The sequence below is a fragment of the Pseudophryne corroboree genome, chromosome 8 (genome assembly GCF_028390025.1).
Source record: "Pseudophryne corroboree isolate aPseCor3 chromosome 8, aPseCor3.hap2, whole genome shotgun sequence".
Taxonomy (NCBI): domain Eukaryota; kingdom Metazoa; phylum Chordata; class Amphibia; order Anura; family Myobatrachidae; genus Pseudophryne; species Pseudophryne corroboree.
Window position 1 is genome coordinate 438,542,949 of NC_086451.1, and position 18,351 is coordinate 438,561,299.

At 52.9% G+C, this 18,351-nt stretch overlaps 1 protein-coding gene across 1 annotated transcript in view; it reads right to left on the reverse strand.

The window, feature by feature from the left end:
* LOC134947937 (lymphocyte antigen 6B-like) overlaps window positions 1-17,332 on the reverse strand; it is an 80,434-nt gene extending 63,102 nt beyond the window's left edge. The window contains exon 1 of the mRNA XM_063935741.1: window positions 17,193-17,332. Within this exon, the coding sequence (XP_063791811.1) occupies window positions 17,193-17,241 (49 nt within the window). The 5' untranslated portion in view covers window positions 17,242-17,332. The remainder of the gene's footprint in view (window positions 1-17,192) is intronic.
* Window positions 17,333-18,351: the final 1,019 nt, after the last annotated feature.

The following is an 18,351-nucleotide window of genomic DNA, read 5'->3' on the forward strand; positions in this document are numbered from 1 at the left end:
GATTGTCACATCTAAACAAGATGCTGCGATGAGCCAGACGATCGCCCCAAACCTCCAGCGCCACCATAATGGGGAAAAGCTCCAGCAGCAAAAGGTCCTTAGTTAAACCCTCGCAATGCCATTCCTCCGGCCACGAGGCTACGCCCCAAGATCCCTCAAGGTAGCAACCGAACCGAGAGGAAACCGCTGCGTCGGTAAACAGCTGCAGTCGAGCACTGTTGACCGTTGGGGCCTGCCAGATACGCACCCTGTTGAAGTCCCCCAGGAACTAGGCCCATACGGCCAAGTCCCTCTTAATCTCGGAGGACAAGCGAATGAAATGATGCGGCCTGGCACACCCCGCAGTCACCCTCTCCAGCTTCCGGCAGAAAACCCTGCCCATCGGGATTACCCGACAAGCAAAGTTCAAAAGGCCCAGCAAGGACTGCGCCTGCCGCTGCGTGACTTTGCGCGACCTTACAAACTGGCAGTTAGCTTCGCAACCTTGGCCTGAGGCAGGCGACACGATCCCGCTACCGTGACGATTTCGATCCCCAAGAATGACAAACAGGAAACCGGCCCCTCCATTTTATCCTCGGCCACAGGAACGCCAAAGTGAAAAAACAGAGCTCGGATGCTGAACAGCAAGTCGCTGCAGCGTGGCGAATTTGCCGGACCCACACACAGGAAATCATTGAGGTAATGCGCAACTCCATTACGAAGACTCCACGCACCAATGTAAAAATGTGCTAAACCGTTCAAAAAACGAGCAGGAAACGGAAAATCCCATCGGCAAACATTTGTCGATTAAATACTCCGCTCCGATCCGAAAACCCATAAAACGGAATGAGTCTGGATGTAACGGTAGCAATCAAAACGCGGATTCCACATCGATCTTAGCCATCAGGGTCCCGGGGCCGTAACTACGGACCAACTCTAGCGCCTCATCAAACGACTGGTACACCACCGAGCAATGAGCCGGTGGTATCGCGTCGTTGACCGACGACCCTGACGGGTAAGAAAGATGCTGAATGAGCTGAAAGGCACCTGGAGTCTTCTTGGGGACTACCCCCCACTGGGGAGATGACCAAGTCATCCACCGGGGGGTGAGCTAAACGGGCCCAGCCGTACCTCCTTATCCACTTTCTCGCGCAGAACCGACGGCAAGGTGCGAGCAGACTGGAGGTTCCGGTGAGCCCGGACTGATACCTCGCTCGCAACAGGCAAGTGAAAACCAAACTGAAAACCCTGAAACAAAAACTGAGCGTCTGCACTATTTGGATACCAATCCAACCATTTGGCCATTGCATCCAAATTAATTGGCGTTGGTACCCTGCGGAGCGCTCCCGCTTGCGCCGGGTCTTGCGTAACTTTGCTTACCCCGCGCACCCTAGCGACTGCCTTTAAAACAGGTAGAGGCTGGGTGGGAGCCGCCACATTGCAAGCACAAATGTCGAAACCGACACTGCTTGCCGACGGAACAGGACACATTGTTAAATGCGAAGCACTTCCCTTTCGTGGCAGCCTGCCCCCCCCCCCCCCCCCCCACGGACGGCCAATCTACCTGTCTTGCCCGGTTCGCCGTCCGCGCCGGTCCCTTGGGCCGACGACCCTGCGCGGTGCCCGTCAGCCCCCGGATTCCGGGGCTCCCTAGCGGGTTGAGAAGTCTGGGTGACCTGGAGCCAGACTTCCACGTCCTTGCAACCAAAGTCAATCACCTGCAAGCAGTCCTGTTTCTCCCGGAATTTCTCGTCATACATCCGCCATTCGATGCCTGACGATGTGCGCTGCATATCGTGTATTAAGTGCAGGTATCTATCTAATGACGTTCATATGCTCGTCAGGCCTATCTTCTAGGTAACAAGCCGCAAAGACGCAGAATCCGGCCAGCCAGTTGTCGAAGGTACGGAAAGCCTCAGCTCCGATGCCCTTCTTAGCTGCCGCTGACTTATAGTCCTTCTTTGCGTCCTTCGTCAGGACGAACATATCAACGTAATCGCCCCTGCAGATCTTCCTACGGCAGCTATCCCGCAACCCCCGCAGCACGGCAGTGTAATCGCAGTGGACTACCCCAGGCAAATCCCGGCGCTTCTTGGCCCTGCGAGCGTCCTCGTTAAGCCGCTTACGTCTCTTCCGCCTCTCCTGCTGCCCCGCCGCCCTCTTGGCGTATTTTGTCGCACGCTTTTTCGCCCTAGTTGTGCTACTGACTTCGGACGCCAGCGACAACAAGGAAGAAGAAGAGGAAGAACTGAGAGAACTGGAGCGCGTGCTGGAGCCAGACGCCGACTGCTCAACCTCACCTGATGCTGTCGACTGCTCGGACTGGGAATCCTCCGGTGTGGAAACTGCGAAATCCTCCTCGTCACTCCCAACCACCTCAACTTCATCGCGATCACCTGAAGAAGAAGACGGAGCAAAGGACCCAGGAACCACTTGGGGCGCATGCCTAGCACTCCGGGGCGAAGGTATCCCCACCTTGCGCCCCCGCTCGTCCCGCACGGGATGGTGTCCCAGCTGCGCCGCGGCCGCCCCCAGATCACGGCAAGTGCGAGCAATTCGCTGAGCCGCCGACCCCTGGCGCGCACCGGACACGCCCGCTACCGCGCCCGCTACCGCGCGCGTGCCGGAATGCCTTTCCGCCCCCGGGGATGCGGCAGCGGCCAGCGGGACCAATGCCGCCACCATCGTTGACAGGGCCGACGCCAACTATCCGGAGGGGTCCTGACCCACCCCAAAAGTCACTGCCGCCACCACCGTTGACAGGGCCGACGCCAACTCTCCGGAGGGGTCCTGACCCCCCCAAAAGTCACTGCGGTGGTGGCGGCCTGCCGGGCGCCTCCTTGCCTGGCAGGCGCCAACACGGGGCCCGATGGCCGAAGCTCCGACTGGCCCGCTGGGGAACCGCTGGCGCCCCTCACCACAAGCGGCGCGGTCCCCCACCAGTCATTGCCCCCAACTTGTGCCTGCTGCTCGTCGCTAGCGCTGCTCCTGCCGGACTCCGCCTGCAAGGGAGGCAGCAGGGGAGATGAGGATACCAGTGGCGCCGCTGTGCGCCCACGTGCGTGAACGGCGCCACCTGTTGAGAGCACGGGCGTGCGCACACCCTGTGCGCGCAGCCCACCGCTTCCTGCCACTAACCCTCCACTACTGGGCCCCGCTGAGAGGACCGTCGGACGAGACCCCGCGTCAGGCCTCGTCCGACTCACCACCGCCGTCCGCCCGCTCCGCCCCCCTCGCCCGGCACCACCTCGTGGCCGCGACAAGGGGGAAGAGAGGGGAGGTGAACCGGCAGCCTCCGTCGGCCGCCCAACTTGGCGCGCATGCGCGCGCCCGCGGGCACCTGAAACCAGCACCGGAGCCGCAAAGACTGCACCCGGAGGTGAGGGCCGAAGCCCGGCCACCTCCGGGCGTCTTGCCCGTGCCCCCAGCCCTCCCTGCCGCCCGCGCCCGGCCGGTAACACCGGACCGGAAACCAGCGGCAAGGAGGACCGAGTCCGCTGAGCCACCGCTGCACTGGCGCCCGCGTCGGCCCCGGAAGATGGGTAGCCGGCAGCAGGGCCAGCCAGTCCATCCTCGGGCCCAGCCCCACCGCCTGATGAGCGGTAGCGAGCTGGGGTCCCGGCGGCTCGGTGAGGGCGAGAGGCGGCCATCTCAAGCAGTGTGTGAATTGAAGGAGGGTGCAAAAGAGAACACAGTGTAATGCAAAGCTAAAGTAAAACTAGCTAAAAGTCTAGTGATTCTGCAATGCAGCACTCACCAAGGCAATTCAGCAGCAAGAGAGACCAAGCTGGCCTAGCGGTCCCTATATATACTGAACCCTCCCCTCTCTACCATGGGCTGTACTTTTCCTCACAGTTAGGTCCACCCCTCACAGGAGGTTTAACTCTCTCTATTCCTATGCAGTCATTTCACTCTCCAAAGCAATAAAGGAAATAAGCCTACCCAAATTACCCAACTTCTGCTGAATCCCTTGCGCTGTGGCTTTTCACAATCATTTATTAAACCTCACACGTCAGATGCATCCACGCGCCACTCAAGCACACTTATCTTATAAAATAAAGACACAACAACTGTAATTTGCGTGAAAGGGGTCAGCTTTTATTTTCTGACTGAGAGGAAGGCCTATTAAATACTAAAACTAAAATGCAGACTTCCCTCTCTAACTAAGGTGGCGGGGAGAAGAACGGTTAAGCATGATAAACGTAACATGGGTGATCAATGTTATAATACAGAAAAACAAGCAATAAAAAACATATGTGTGAGGGAGCCTTCTGCCCCAGATGTTCCGGGATCGGCCTCCTGCCTCCATCCCAGACATCGAAAATCAAAAATCCAAGGACAGGGGTCGGCCTTCTGCCACTACCCCTGCCCACCAACAGTTGCAGGGACGGAGGTACGCTCCGCCCCTACATGGTAAAAATTGGGCCACCGGCCCCGCCATCCACATATGTTTATACCAGTTATATGGACCCACTTGGTAAAGCGATGCCCGTAAACTAATTATAAAACTATAAAATTTACCTAAAAGTACACCCAAACTTACTAACCTTGAACTCAAAATTAAGTAACCGTTCAGAAACCGGCCAACTGCCAGGTTACCAACCTGCCACCGCCACCTACTCCGAAAAGACTAACTAAAGGGACCTAAGAAGCAGAACAAAACTAACTAAAGAGACATAAAAGTAGAATACGGACTAATGCAACGAAACCCAAGAAAAACTACCTAAAGGTACCTAAGAATGTGAATAAGGTCCCCCAAGAAGATCAGTATACCAGCCGGCCGTGGGTGCCGCCCGGAGTCAGTCCCGCAGGCCATCACCGGCGGAGGCCTCTACGCCCCCACCAGCGAACAGACCGCAGCTTTGGCCGGGCCAGGCCAGACACGAACAGCCCGTAGATGTATGAATGGCCATCAAATCATATAAAGTGCGGACCTAACCGCCGTCCTGCAAAAGAAGGGTGTGACGCGGGTTAATAAGCAAAATAAATATAGTATGAGTAGTAGATGGGCAACCTAACTGCGTCCCTAACGGGGAGGGGGTTTTGGGGGGAAGGGTTGCCCAATTTGACTTGAGGCAAAAACACAAAACTTCGTTAGCCGGCAAAAGCCGTAATTAAAACCAACGATAAAACTAAAATTCCTCAAGGCCCCCGCAATCGCAAAGTGCAACTGCGGCGAGCGGCTAGTCCTCAAAGGGGCGCACTGGGAGGAAAAGGCCTGATATAGCGTATGACTGCACCAGACCTCCACCTACCCAGTGCCCGGACTTCGACTTCGGACCAACCCGCCGCAGCGGCTGCTGGCGCAGCGCCGATGCGGAAAGAGTGAGTCCCAGTGTCGGCCGGAGATAGACCCAGGTACAAAAAACAACGTTCCAAAACCGACCGGGAGTGATATCTGGACAACGGGGAACCGTCACGATGGACGAGCTACCCGGTGGGCGTTGGAGGCCGAAGGGACGAACAAGCCCGGGCCGCGGGCACTGGACAAATGCCCCGCGCATGAGCCTGACACATTCGAACCCACAGCCCCCTGCCGACTACGTCCGTCTTGGAGCGCTGAATCCGACACCACAAACAGTCGGGGCATATGACGACGCAGGCCGCCAGCACGGGTGAGGCTGAAGTCCGAGAGACGGACCCCAGCTCACCCACCCTGAACGTACCGTGGAAAGGACATCGTAAAGGCCACCATGAAGAGGCGAACCCGTATCCCCAATATCGTATCCCCGTATCGTGCGCGCTGAATCCAAAATCCCAAACCTTCGGGGCGTGCGTCGACGGCCTTTATTGACTGAAAGGAAGGCCTATTAAATCTAAACTTGTATTAAAAAACTCCCTGTCTAACTAAGGGACGGTTGAAAATATTTATCACACATAGCAGGAAGCAGACAGCTCAGGAAAATAAAATATCTCAAATCATAGTTGAAATAATAACCTAAATGTTGGAGGGCCTTCTGCCCCGATGTTCTGGGATCGGCCTTCTGCCACCATCCCTAAGGGCCTGCTACCCAAATGTTATGGGATTGGCCTTCTGCCACCATCCCTGAGGGCCTGCTACCCAGATGTTATGGGCCACAGAGCAGACAGCAGACATCTCAGGCAAATAAGATATCGCAAAATCATAATTGAAATAATAACCTAAATGTTGGAGGGCCATCTGCCCCGATGTTCTGGGATCGGCCTTCTGCCACCATCCCTGAGGGCCTGCTACCCTAGATGTTCTGGGATCGGCCTTCTGCCACCATCGCCAAGGGTCTGCTACCCCGATGTTATGGGGTCGGCCTTCTGCCACCATCCCTGAGGGCCTGCTACCCAGATGTTATGGGATCGGCCTTCTGCCACCATCCCTGAGGGCCTGCTACCCAGATGTTATGGGCCACAGAGCAGACAGCAGACATCTCAGGAAAATAAGATATCGCAAAATCATAATTGAAATAATAACCTAAATGTTGGAGGGCCATCTGCCCCGATGTTCTGGGATCGGCCTTCTGCCACCATCCCTAAGGGCCTGCTACCCTAGATGTTCTGGGATCGGCCTTCTGCCACCATCGCCAAGGGTCTGCTACCCCGATGTTATGGGGTCGGCCTTCTGCCACCATCCCTGAGGGCCTGCTACCCAGATGTTATGGGATCGGCCTTCTGCCACCATCCCTGAGAGCATGCTACCCAGATGTTATGGGATCGGCCTTATGCCACTATCCCTGAGGGCCTGCTACCCAGATGTTATGGGATCGGCCTTCTGCCACCATCCCAGCCATCCCGAATCCAAAGCAACTATGGGCCATCTGCCTTGTGAGGGGTCTTACCCACTATGGCCCCTCTCCAGAAGGTAGCGCAGGAGCCAAAGACCTGTGGGTTAAATCCTCCAATCCGCACACAGAAGCAGGACAGAAGTCCCCCTGGATTAAAGTTGCAGGAGCTAACTGCCGAAACCACTGCCAGTCGCCGCGAGAAAGGGTATCATCAATTTAGTTGCGCTCGGCTGGGACATGCTGGTCTCACAACGTAATGTTGTTCACCCAGCATAGCAAGACTATCTGCGCGAAGACCCGCAGTCCAGCAAGGATGTGGACTCCTGCCTAATGATGGCAAAAAAAACACGCCCAAATGGTCGCACCAGAAGGCCACCTGTCTGTTATGCAGGGCATAGCGCCAGAGCGCCACTGTGCCCAATATGGGAAAAAACATCCAGCAACAGCAAGAATCGCAAGCACCAGAGGCGTCCGTGAAAACTCCAGAGAGGAGGGGAAACGAACTAGAAAACCGTCCAAATACGTAAATCCCGTGGGTGCTAACTAAGAAAATGATGAGGGTGTCCAATCCAAACTGTCGCCCATTCCAATTTCCCACAGCAAAACTCTACCCATTGGGATAACGTTCCAAGCAAAAAGAAACAGGCCCAAGAAGGATTGCGCCTGTTGTAGAGTAAGCTTGTCCACGGTGAGCTCATAAAGGAAGCCATCGGGAAGACGCAACACCGTGTCCCCAAGGAGCCTTCGAGACCCCCGACCGTATCCTTCTGAATCCTGAGGTAAACGGAGGGACCCTGCCAACGGCCACCGCAGCAAGACGACGCAGCGAACAGAGCCAGGTGGGCCGAGCAAAGAAATCATCCAGGTAGTGCGACATACCCCGCTGGCCCGCCGCTTGCTGCGGCCCCAGTGGAGGAAAGATCTGCACCTTGCAAAGTCAGCGCACGAGAGAGAAAAAACCCCACAGGGAGGCAGCGATGGATATATTAGCCATCATCCAGTTGAAAACCCATAATCGAAAGGCGGAAGGGTGCAGCGGAAGGAGCGAAATGCTGACGCGATGTCCAATTACACATAGCCGCCCCCGGACCAAACGACCGAATGGCATCTATGGTCGAATCAAACTTACAAATAGGTAAATGACCCTACCTGATAATAGGGATAGCCGTATTAACAGATGACCCGAGAGGACAGGTAAGATGGATGACGAAGCCTATCATCGGCCGCAACCTTAAGCCGGAGCACACCCGGAAACTACCGAGCCGAATGCAAGTTCGTACTAGCCCCGTGATCCGCCAGACCATGTATCGGCAATAGGCAACTAGGTGCGAAAACCCGAGGTAAGAATAGGGCGTCCACCGGCCGCGTGAGCCGTCACAGCCAGGGTATGAGCGCTCGAAGTCTAATTGGGGAGGGGGCTGTGGCCAACGCTTGGGGCCGCAGGAGCGCGGCTCAGCGGGCCGGAATTACCCCTGTGCCGTGTACTGGGGCAGTCCTTGATCCCGTGCCTTACGCCACAGCTGATGCAGGAGTGACGAATGCGACACCCCCGCCCCAAACCGCAGTGGGCAGGATTGAAAGTGAAGAATTAACCACGCCCCCGCGCGCCATGAACCACCGCAAAAGCTGGCAGAATGAGATGCCGGTCGTGGAACCCGTTGTTCCTGCTGTACTCCCACATCCTTTTTACCGAAGGTATAGATCTGCCGCCCATGCTGTTTGCCCCGGAAGTTCCAGTAGTAACGCCGCCAAGTATGGTACAGCACGTGTATAAGGAATTGAAGGCGCACAATGTTCATGTGTTCGACCAGGCGCGACTCTGAGTAACACGCCGACAAGATCAACATGCACCTAACTCAAGTCGTGTAGGAGCGCAAAGCGTCCTCGCTGTTCCGGCCCTTTTGCTTAGCCGAAAGCAAGGCTATACGAGCATCACTAGTAAGAGCAAAATATAAGCCGATAGGCCCTTACGGATCCGGTCCCAGACCGGAGACCACGGTGCACTGCCGTGTTGGCACAGAGAACAGTGTACTACTCCCCCGACACTGGCGAGGCGGAATAGGTTGAATGCCGTAGCTCGCTGCGTTTTTGACCCTGCAAACTGTCGCAGGAAGGGGACACACCCTCCGAGGATGTGGAGGCAAGGGAAGAGTACGTGCCACTGCGCCTATCGCGCTTGCCGGTACCCCAGCGCACACTGTTGCTGCTGCGAGAGGAGCGGGACTGAGTACTAGTTCCCCCCCCCCCACTACCGGGGTAACTGCGCTCCCGTCGGACCAGTCAGGGCCCGATGAAGACTCACCAGTAAGAGGGGGAACTCCGTCCGTCCCAGCAGCCGCCGTACTCTTGTAGATGCGTCGACTGACTCCATTCCTGGCCCGGCGTCTGCGGCTGGGGAAACAAAAGCGACAATGTTCCCCCGTTCCCCAAACGGACCCGCAGCCGTGGGGAGTGGGTCAGGCGGGGCGACCGTCACGCCAGAGGACAGGAGAGATTGCGCATTGTTATCTGTCAAAAGGCGGCGGCCCATCCCGGTCTCCCGGGTACGGAGGATAACAAGGGAGCTACCGTCGACACGGCAGCAGCACAAATAGCGGACAAGGTGGTGGCGTTCACCACGGGATCAGCCGCCGTGACAGGGGCTCTAAAATGAGAAGCGTCACATGATTCGCGCGCCCCACGGGAGGTACACAAACCTCCCGTCGGGAGAAAGGCCCCTGGAGGCGAAGCCGGAGAGTCGCCAGAACTAGAAAGAGGCGGCTCAACGTCGGCTGAGTGCTGTCCGCTGCAGCTACGGAATTAGACATCTGGACGCGGGGAGGGACTGATCGCTCGCCACTGTCGTCGCCCGCCGCCCCCGTATGAAACCGGTAGGGCTGCAAGTTGACGGCTGGCGGCAGTACAAAGCGGGCCACTAGCCGGCGGGAGGGGCCGGCATCACGAGTCCAACCACGACAGGAGAGGTCAGGAGGGCTGCAGAACGCCCTCTTCTAACCGGCCCTGCCCTATCCGCAACTGGCAACGGGGGATGTAAAACCGCAGAGCGGGGGCGACACCCCGCTCTGTCGGGGGAGGGCGCAGGCCGGACCTGACTGGCCGAAGGGGGGGGCGGCGGCCAGATGTGTCTGGCCTCATCGAGCCCCCCAGCTGGCAGTATGAGAAGCCGCACACAGTCGCTGCCTAGACTGCATGTGTCAGGCAGCCACGAGACCCCCCGCCCGGCCAGTAACCCCAGTAGTGGAGGTCCGTGGGTTCCCCCCCTTTTTATTTATTTATTTATTTCATTATTATTATTTATTTTTTTGATTTTATTTATTTTTATTTTATTTTATTTAAAATAAACATTTCGGGCACAGTAGCGCCCCCTGGTGGCAGCCAGCCGCCGATCCACGGGCCGGGAGCTCCGTCCCGGCCCCACGTGATCGGAGCTGCTGCTGGTGGCGCCTAGCGACGGGCTCAGGGACAGCAGAGCACCGTCCCTGGCAAGCCGCCGCGTGCGCCCTCTATCCCCCGCGCTCCGTCCCCCGCCGCGGCTAGCAGCGGGGACGGAGAGCGCACTCGCGGGGGAGCACGGGCGGGCCGCTGAGGCCGGCCGCACACGCCCAAAACCTCTCCGGCAGCCGCAGCAGGCACTCCCCGGGCTGGCTGGACCTCAGGAAGTCCAGGAGCCGGGCGGGGGACAGCGGTGCGAGCTGACATTCTGGCGGCCATAGGGGAGGCACAGAGCAACTATTACCCAGGTAAGAATAGAAGGGTAAAGAAGGAGAAGTGGGAATATAGACAGTAAAAGAACAGAGGAGAGGGAGTGAAAGAAGTAGAAAGGGATATGTTAGAAGTATGAGAGAGAATAAGGGTGTAGGATATATTAAATGAGATCAATACTTACAGTCAAGAGAAGAGCTGAAAAGAGGGAGGAAGTATCCTGTCAGCAGCCTATATGTATGACAGGCCAGCCCCTATACATGATCCAGCCAATCAGCCCCTCGGACCCTCTCCACGTTCCTCCCACCACAAAACATTAACCCCTTCCAAGCCAAGGTGATGCATTGAGCAGCGCTGCGGAACCCCCGACGGTGCGTTTATGCCGCTATGGTCACAGTATGTTCCCTACGCGGTCTTTCTTTTAAAGTAGTCAGAGAATTGCTTTGTAGCCTAGGCACACACATCTGATCTTGGGGGTAATTCTGAGTTGATCGTAGCAGAAAGTTTGTTAGCAATTGGGCAAAACCATGTGCACTGCAGGGGGGGGGGGGGGGCAGATGTAACATGTGCAGAGAGAGTTAGATTTGGGTGGGTTATATTGTTTCTGTGCAGGGTAAATACTGGCTGCTTTATTTTTACACTGCAATTTAGATTTTAGTTTGAATACACCCCACCCAAATCTAACTCTCTCTGCACATGTTATATCTGCCCCCCCCTGCAGTGCACATGGGAGGTCATTCCGAGTTGTTCGCTCGCAAGGCGATTTTAGCAGAGTTGCACACGCTAAGCCGCCGCCTACTGGGAGTGAATCTTAGCTTCTTAAAATTGCGAGCGACGTATTCGCAATATTGCGATTACAAACTTCTTAGCAGTTTCAGAGTAGCTTCAGACTTACTCGGCATCTGCGATCAGTTCAGTGCTTGTCGTTCCTGGTTTGACGTCACAAACACACCCAGCGTTCGCCCAGACACTCCCCCGTTTCTCCAGCCACTCCTGCGTTTTTTCCGGAAACGGTAGCGTTTTTTCCCACACGCCCATAAATCGGCCTGTTTCCGCCCAGTAACACCCATTTCCTGTCAATCACTCTACGATCGCCGGAGCGATGAAAAAGCCGTGAGTAAAAATCCTAACTTCATAGCAAAATTACTTGGCGCAGTCGCAGTGCGGACTTTGCGCATGCGCACTAAGCGGAAAATCGCTGCGATGCGATGAAATTTACTGAGCGAACAACTCGGAATGACCACCATGGTTTTACTCATCTGCTAACAAAATTGCTGCTGCGATCAACTCAGAATTAGGCTCCTTGTTTGATAAGCTACACTATGTAGACCATGGGCCTTTAACCTGTGCCCTTCCAGCCTCTGTGGAACTACACATCCCAGCATGTCCTGCCTCAGTTTTAGCATGTCTTAATAGCAAAACTGTGGCAAGGCATGCTGGGATATGTAGTTCCACAGTAGCTGGAGGGCCGCAGTTTGAAGACCCATACTGTAGACAGAAGTGATTGTACACCCCTGCATGTGCTCCTGCCGCCGACACCTGTTTGTGGCGGGTTTCGACAACAACAGTTCGTAAGGAGGCCCGTGCATTTGGATCTTATGGGCGAGCAGCTGCTCATAATCTAAAAGAAGAATGCAACCCAGTGCTTACGATGGTGTAAAGAGCGCAAAAACTGAACAGTGTAACAATGGCGCCAAGTGTTAGAGTGACAAATCACAATTTACACTTTTCAGATCAGATGGGCATGTTTGGATTTGGGGATTGCCAGGAGAGCGTCTGATGCCAGAGCGTACAGTACCTACAGTAAAGCATGGAGGTGGAGGTGTTATGCTGCGGGACTGTGAACAGATTCGGTACGATGGACGGGATGCCTCCTCCCCCCCCCCCCGTGGCAGGACGCGAGTGCACCCCACTAAAAGAACGTTCCAGGTGTTGGTGTTTTGATGCCGGAATCCTGAGCTCCGTCTGGATTTTTACACCGGCCTCATGCCGTCGTACGGGATTCCGGCATCGGTACTGTATTTCGACCGCCAAGATCCCGTTCGTCTGCATTTTAACTGCATGTGGACAGTCTGCCAAGAAGGGTGCTTGCAGTAATCACTACATGTGGTGGACCTAAAAAGTACTGACAGCAATTCTGTCTCATTGATCTATTTGCTGTCACTGTCCAATCACTTTTGTCTACATAGTGTATTAGTAGATTTCCAATTCCTTGCAGAAGGTTACCTTCACAAAGTAATACATATACTCTTAGAATTGTCCAGAAAAGATTCTTCCAGGGGTAAAGTTAGGCTTGGTGGGTACCCTGAGAGGCGGAGGGCTTTGGGGCACCAGCAGGGGAGAGGTGGTGCAATCGTCCAAATGAGGAGTGCAAACGTGGACAAGTGGAGTGCTGCCCCCCCCCCCTCCCAACCTACATTGCTTCTCTCTTATAGCTAATTTGCTAGTTTTATTAAAAGGAAACCAGGTGTTCTTAGTTGCAGTAGTTGGACACACAAACAATACATGTAAAGGTAAGGTACTTTTATTAATCAGATTTCAGATAGATATGAAATATCACTTACAATACTTAAGGAGGGTACTGACGGGAGAGATGTGTGCTGAGCGATCTTAACACAGACATCTCTCCCGGCGCTCAGCACACATCTCTCCCGGCGCTCAGCACAGCGCGATGTGCTGAGCGAGGGGGAAAGCCGACGGGTGGCCGCTCACTTCACACAACGGTGAAGTGAGCGGCCCACTAGATTGAGCCTGCATGCAGGCTCAATCTAGCACCGGCGATAGCGATGTGCGGGGCCGCGCATCGCTATCGCTGGCGGCATACACACGGCAGATCCGTGCTTAAAATCTAAGCATTCTAGCAAGATTGCTTAGATTTTAAGCACGGATCTCTCCGTGTGTACCCCCCTTTACAGTACATTGACAGAACATGCCAGATTTAGGTGTCTATGTACTAAGTAAGCCTTGGAGAGAGATAAAGTGGCCGGAGTTAAAGTACCTGAAAAATGACAGGAGCTGACTGGTTGGTACTTTATCTCCATCCAAGTTATCTGCCTCCAAGACTGTTTACTAATTGTAATACAATGTATATATCAGCACTAGGGAGGGTTGACACTTACACAATAGATGGAAAGTTAACCATAGCGTGATTCAGGATCTTAAAGCGGAAAAAATCTAAGACTCACACGGTAAAAATAAATAGTCCTTTTGTATTATGGAAATCTTTTCTGAGCTTCCCTTAGTGCTGATGTTTTACCAAACAAGATAAATCCCAAGACCAATTTTCACACCCTAACACCACCCATACTCAAACATGCATCACACGGAATAATTACTAACATTACAGTTTATATTCACAAACCCTTAGGAGATGTTTCATGCCTTGGAGAGAGCCTATCAGCTTCTGTCACTTCACAGGGTATGCTTGAAAAATTAAAATTAGAAGCCGATTGGTTGGTACTTTATCCATACTTGTCTACCTGACCCTCTCCATGAGGGAGAAAATGCTCTGTTCCTGGACTTTCCTGGTAATGTATGATTGCCATCACCTGTGGTGAGCTAGGTAATTGATAAGAAAGGTGTTTCACCACAGGTGATGGCAATCATACATTACCAGGAAAGTCCAGCAACAGAGCATTTTCTCCCTCATGGAGAGGGTCAGGTAGGCAAGTATGGGTAAGGTGTAGTGTAAACGGATTACCCGTGTCAGCCGACACGGGACCCATTTACAGCATGTGAAGATCCCATACCTTCCTGACCACAGGGTCTCGCAGGCGGTCGGGAGGTTGGGCGGGGACAACGCATGCTGTCAGCGCTGCTGTCTCTCCTGCTATGCAGACAGCAGTGCTGGCCGGGAAAGCGTGTGCCGGAGGCTGGGGGCAGCCCAGCAGCTTCCAGAGTGCTGGGCTTCCCCCAGCATGACAGTGGGCAGCATGGAATTGGGGGCGTGGCCTAATGGACCAAGGTCATGCCCCGGGGGTCCCAATCTGCCAGTTTTCCCGGCGCTTGGAGATGACGTCATCTCCAAGTGCTGGGCAGAAGACACTGTACCCGGGGGCAGAGTAAACGGTGCCTACAAGGGATATTCCCGGTTCGGCGCCGTAGTGGAAAAGGGGTCCGTCTCGGGTCTGACCTGGCTTGGAACCGTGTTCCAAATCCCGGGTCAGACCCGAGACTTCTAGTGGAAAAGGGGTATTACACACAATATATGTAGCCAAGGGCTCATGTGGGCATTATACACAGGTGCAGCAGTATATACATGTGGGTATTAGACACAGGTGCAGCAGTATATACATGTGGGTATTAGACACAGGTGCAGCAGTATATACATGTGGGTATTAGACACAGGTGCAGCAGTATACACACGTGGGTATTAGACACAGGTGCAGCAGTATATACATGTGGGTATTAGACACATGTGCAGCAGTATATACATGTTGGCATCATACACAAGTGCAGCAGTATACACATGTGGGCATTATACACAGGTGCAGCAGTATATACTGCTGGAAATTTGGTGAGTTTTTATCAGATGTGTGGTAAAGATAGTCAGGGAAGGCACTGCTTCACCTGCTATAGAGTTTTCACTCCAGAGTTTTGACTATAAAAATAATTAGAATAATACAAAAAAAGATGTTTCTTTCTAATATATATAATTTTCCAGGTCTCCTCACAGAATCACAAGTGAAATAATTTGCTCCACTTGTGGATCTTATAAAATGCATCAGTGAGTAATGGGTACACCTGTGCACCTGCTAGGTAGCAAAATTTTGTCTGTTGAATGCAGAATTGATTTTTCTTTGGATCTCCAATATTGGACAATGATGGAAAAGTATGGTACGCTATCATCGACTTCTATATTTAAACGGTGAAGGGTCTTCTATCAACACACCTCCCCTTTACAGAAACTATCACTGGGACTATTGGTGTGAACATATTACACTATTGTGTTCTTTATTTTATTTTCATGTCCAAAGAAAAATCTATTTTGCATTCAAGGCACAAAAGTGTGTGCCACTACCCGGTGGATCACCATCACAAAAGTCATTTTTTTTGTTATTGATAGGAAAACATCAGCTGTCTGGGGTCCTGAGGACTGAGGGGGTTATTCAGGGACCGCAATTTCCTCCTATGCGGCGATAGTGTGCACGCGCTGGTCCCATCCTGCATTTGTGCGGTCAATCGCATTGGCTGCGAACGCCTCTACCTAATTAACTGGAAGCGCAGACGGACCATTGCAAGGGCGGTGGGGGGGAAAATGGGGGTGGGTCAGTGGCAATATTTGGGGAAATTGCATGACATCACACACAGCCGCTCTGAAGGAAAAGATGGCGGCAGTGCGCCTGCTTTAGCAGCCGCACTGCGGAGGCAGGGGGTCGTCCACATTTGCTGCGACTGCAATTAAATTGTGGTCACAGCCACTGGGCAGCCTGGTCAACATGCTGGTCGCCCCCAGCATGCTAAAAAAAAGGATTACAGCAGAGTCTGCAATCCAACCTAAATAACCCCCTGAGTCCGACTGAAACCCACTTCAGTATAACAATGTTAAACTTTTATCTCATTATGAGAACGTTTCTATGTTCACTTCACTATTTTCCTCCATTCTCACAAACGTAATTGATTAGTGCAGTGGTTCTCAAACTCGGTCCTCAGGACCCCACACAGTCAGTGGCGTCACAAGGCGGGTGCGGGGGGTGCGGCCCGCACCCGGGTGTGACAGCTGGAGGGGGTGACACCAAATGTCAGCTCCTCCGCAGTGACAGGAGCCAGGTGCTGCAGTGTGAAATTCCGCTACAGCACCCGGCTCCTGTCATAGCAGAGGAGCCGACAGCACACTGAGACCGTCTCTGGGGGAAGCCCAGCATCTCCGGAGATGCTGGGCACGCCCCCAGAGTGACGATGGCAGTTTCCCTGTGAAGCCACGCCCCCTAGCTGGACGGCCACGCCTCCTTTTTGCTATCAGGGGTGCGCACCGGGTGTCACCACACCTGGTGACGCCTCTGCACACAGTGCATGTTTTGCAGGTAACCCAGCAGGTGCACAGGTGTATCAATTACTCACTGACACATTTTAAAAGGTCCACAGGTGGAAATAATTATTTCACTTGCGATTCTGTGAGGAGACGTGCAAAACATGCACCGTGTGGGGTCCTGAGGACCGAGTTTGAGAACCTGTGGATTAGAGCATACTGTAGGTTCTCAAACTCGGTCCTCAGGACCCCAATCAGGTTACATGTTCCAGGTCACCCAGCAGGTGCACAGGTGTAGTCATTACTCACTGACACATATTAAAAGGTCCACAGGTGGAGCTAATTATTTCACTTGTGATTCTCTGAGGAGACCTGGAAAACGTGAACTGTTGGGCGTCCTTGAGGACTGTGTCTGAGAAACTATTGATTAGAGCACAGGTTCTCAAACTCGGTCCACAGGACCCCAAACAGTTCATGTTTTCCAGGTCTCCTCACAGAATCCTGTGAAATAAACAGCTCCAGCTGCGGATGTTTAAAAATGCGTCAGTGAGTAATGACTACACCTGTGCACCTGCTGGGTGACCTGCAAAACATGAACTGTGTGGGGTTCTGGGGACCGAGTTTGAGAAACACTGGATCAGCGCATATATCTACAATTTAGAGGTGTAATCTATTGCCACTCACAGAAATGTAGATTTTCTTATAATTAAATTAAAAACAATCAGATTTTAGATATTTTTTTTTTTTTAAGTTTACGTGATCAATTTTATTTTCCTATGTTCACTTACCCAAATGAAAAGTCAGAAGGGCTAAAAGCGTAATTGCAATCTTGTTCATTCTCAGTGGGTTCTGGAGTAACTGCAGTATACAGCAAGTCTCTTATCCGCTGTGCTCTCCCTCCTATGTGCTAGATCCTTTTTAACCAAAGTCCCTCTGCTAGCAAAAAACGTTCCACCCAGTTGTTAGCCATAGAAAGCAAACAAACTATATGCCAATCCTGGAAATACATTGTACAGTATTTGCTCTGAGTAACTCAGTATATATATATATATATATATATATATATATATTTATTTATTTTTTTTGTATATGTAAAAGCACTCACTCACTGACTCATCACTAATTCTCCTACTTCCCGATATGTTAGGATGCTGATATGTAACATAGATATTCTGCAGGTGGGAAATAGGAAAACTACGAAATCAGAATTTAAAAAACCTCCCCTTTGGGGATGAAAAGGGGGTTGACATAGTGACGTCATTACCGATGAGTGGCTTGTGTTGTGTGAACGATAACGCCCAAACGGACAATCGGATCAAAATCGCATTTATAATTTTATATATAGAGATTATTGTATTATTTATAACACACTACAAAGGATCCATAGTACTGTACTCAGGGGTGAAATATACAACAAATTGCATAGTTACAGACTAATATAGACAAGTACATAACTTTACTAGTCTACTCTCCCGGTGCGGGCCGGAGGCTCCCGAAAATCAGGAGGTGATAAAAGTGTTAAAGACTCCCGCAGCCGGCGCTACCTGTTACTTAGCTGGGCAATGATGTGATTCCTGCTGAACTGGGTCATCATAGCTATACCCCCTGCTGTGTAATGCTGATAATCTCGATGGGGTGGGGGGTTCTTCCATGATAATGTTATTGCAAAAACCACATCCTCCGTACAACCTCCTGTGCCCTTTTTGATGACACGCCCCGTGCACTGCCCCTGCTGTACTGACCTGACTGCCCTTTCCTGGAGGGGGCAGCCAGAACGTCAGCAAATATAAACTTTACATATATAATTACCATATACTGTCCTCAAGGAACATAAATTCAAGTGGTGTACCCCAGGGATCTGTACTTGGACCAGTGCTACTGCTTATTAAAATCTTGGAGTGGCCGGGTGCCGCGTTAGCTCCCCCTGCATGGCTAACTACCGTGCAG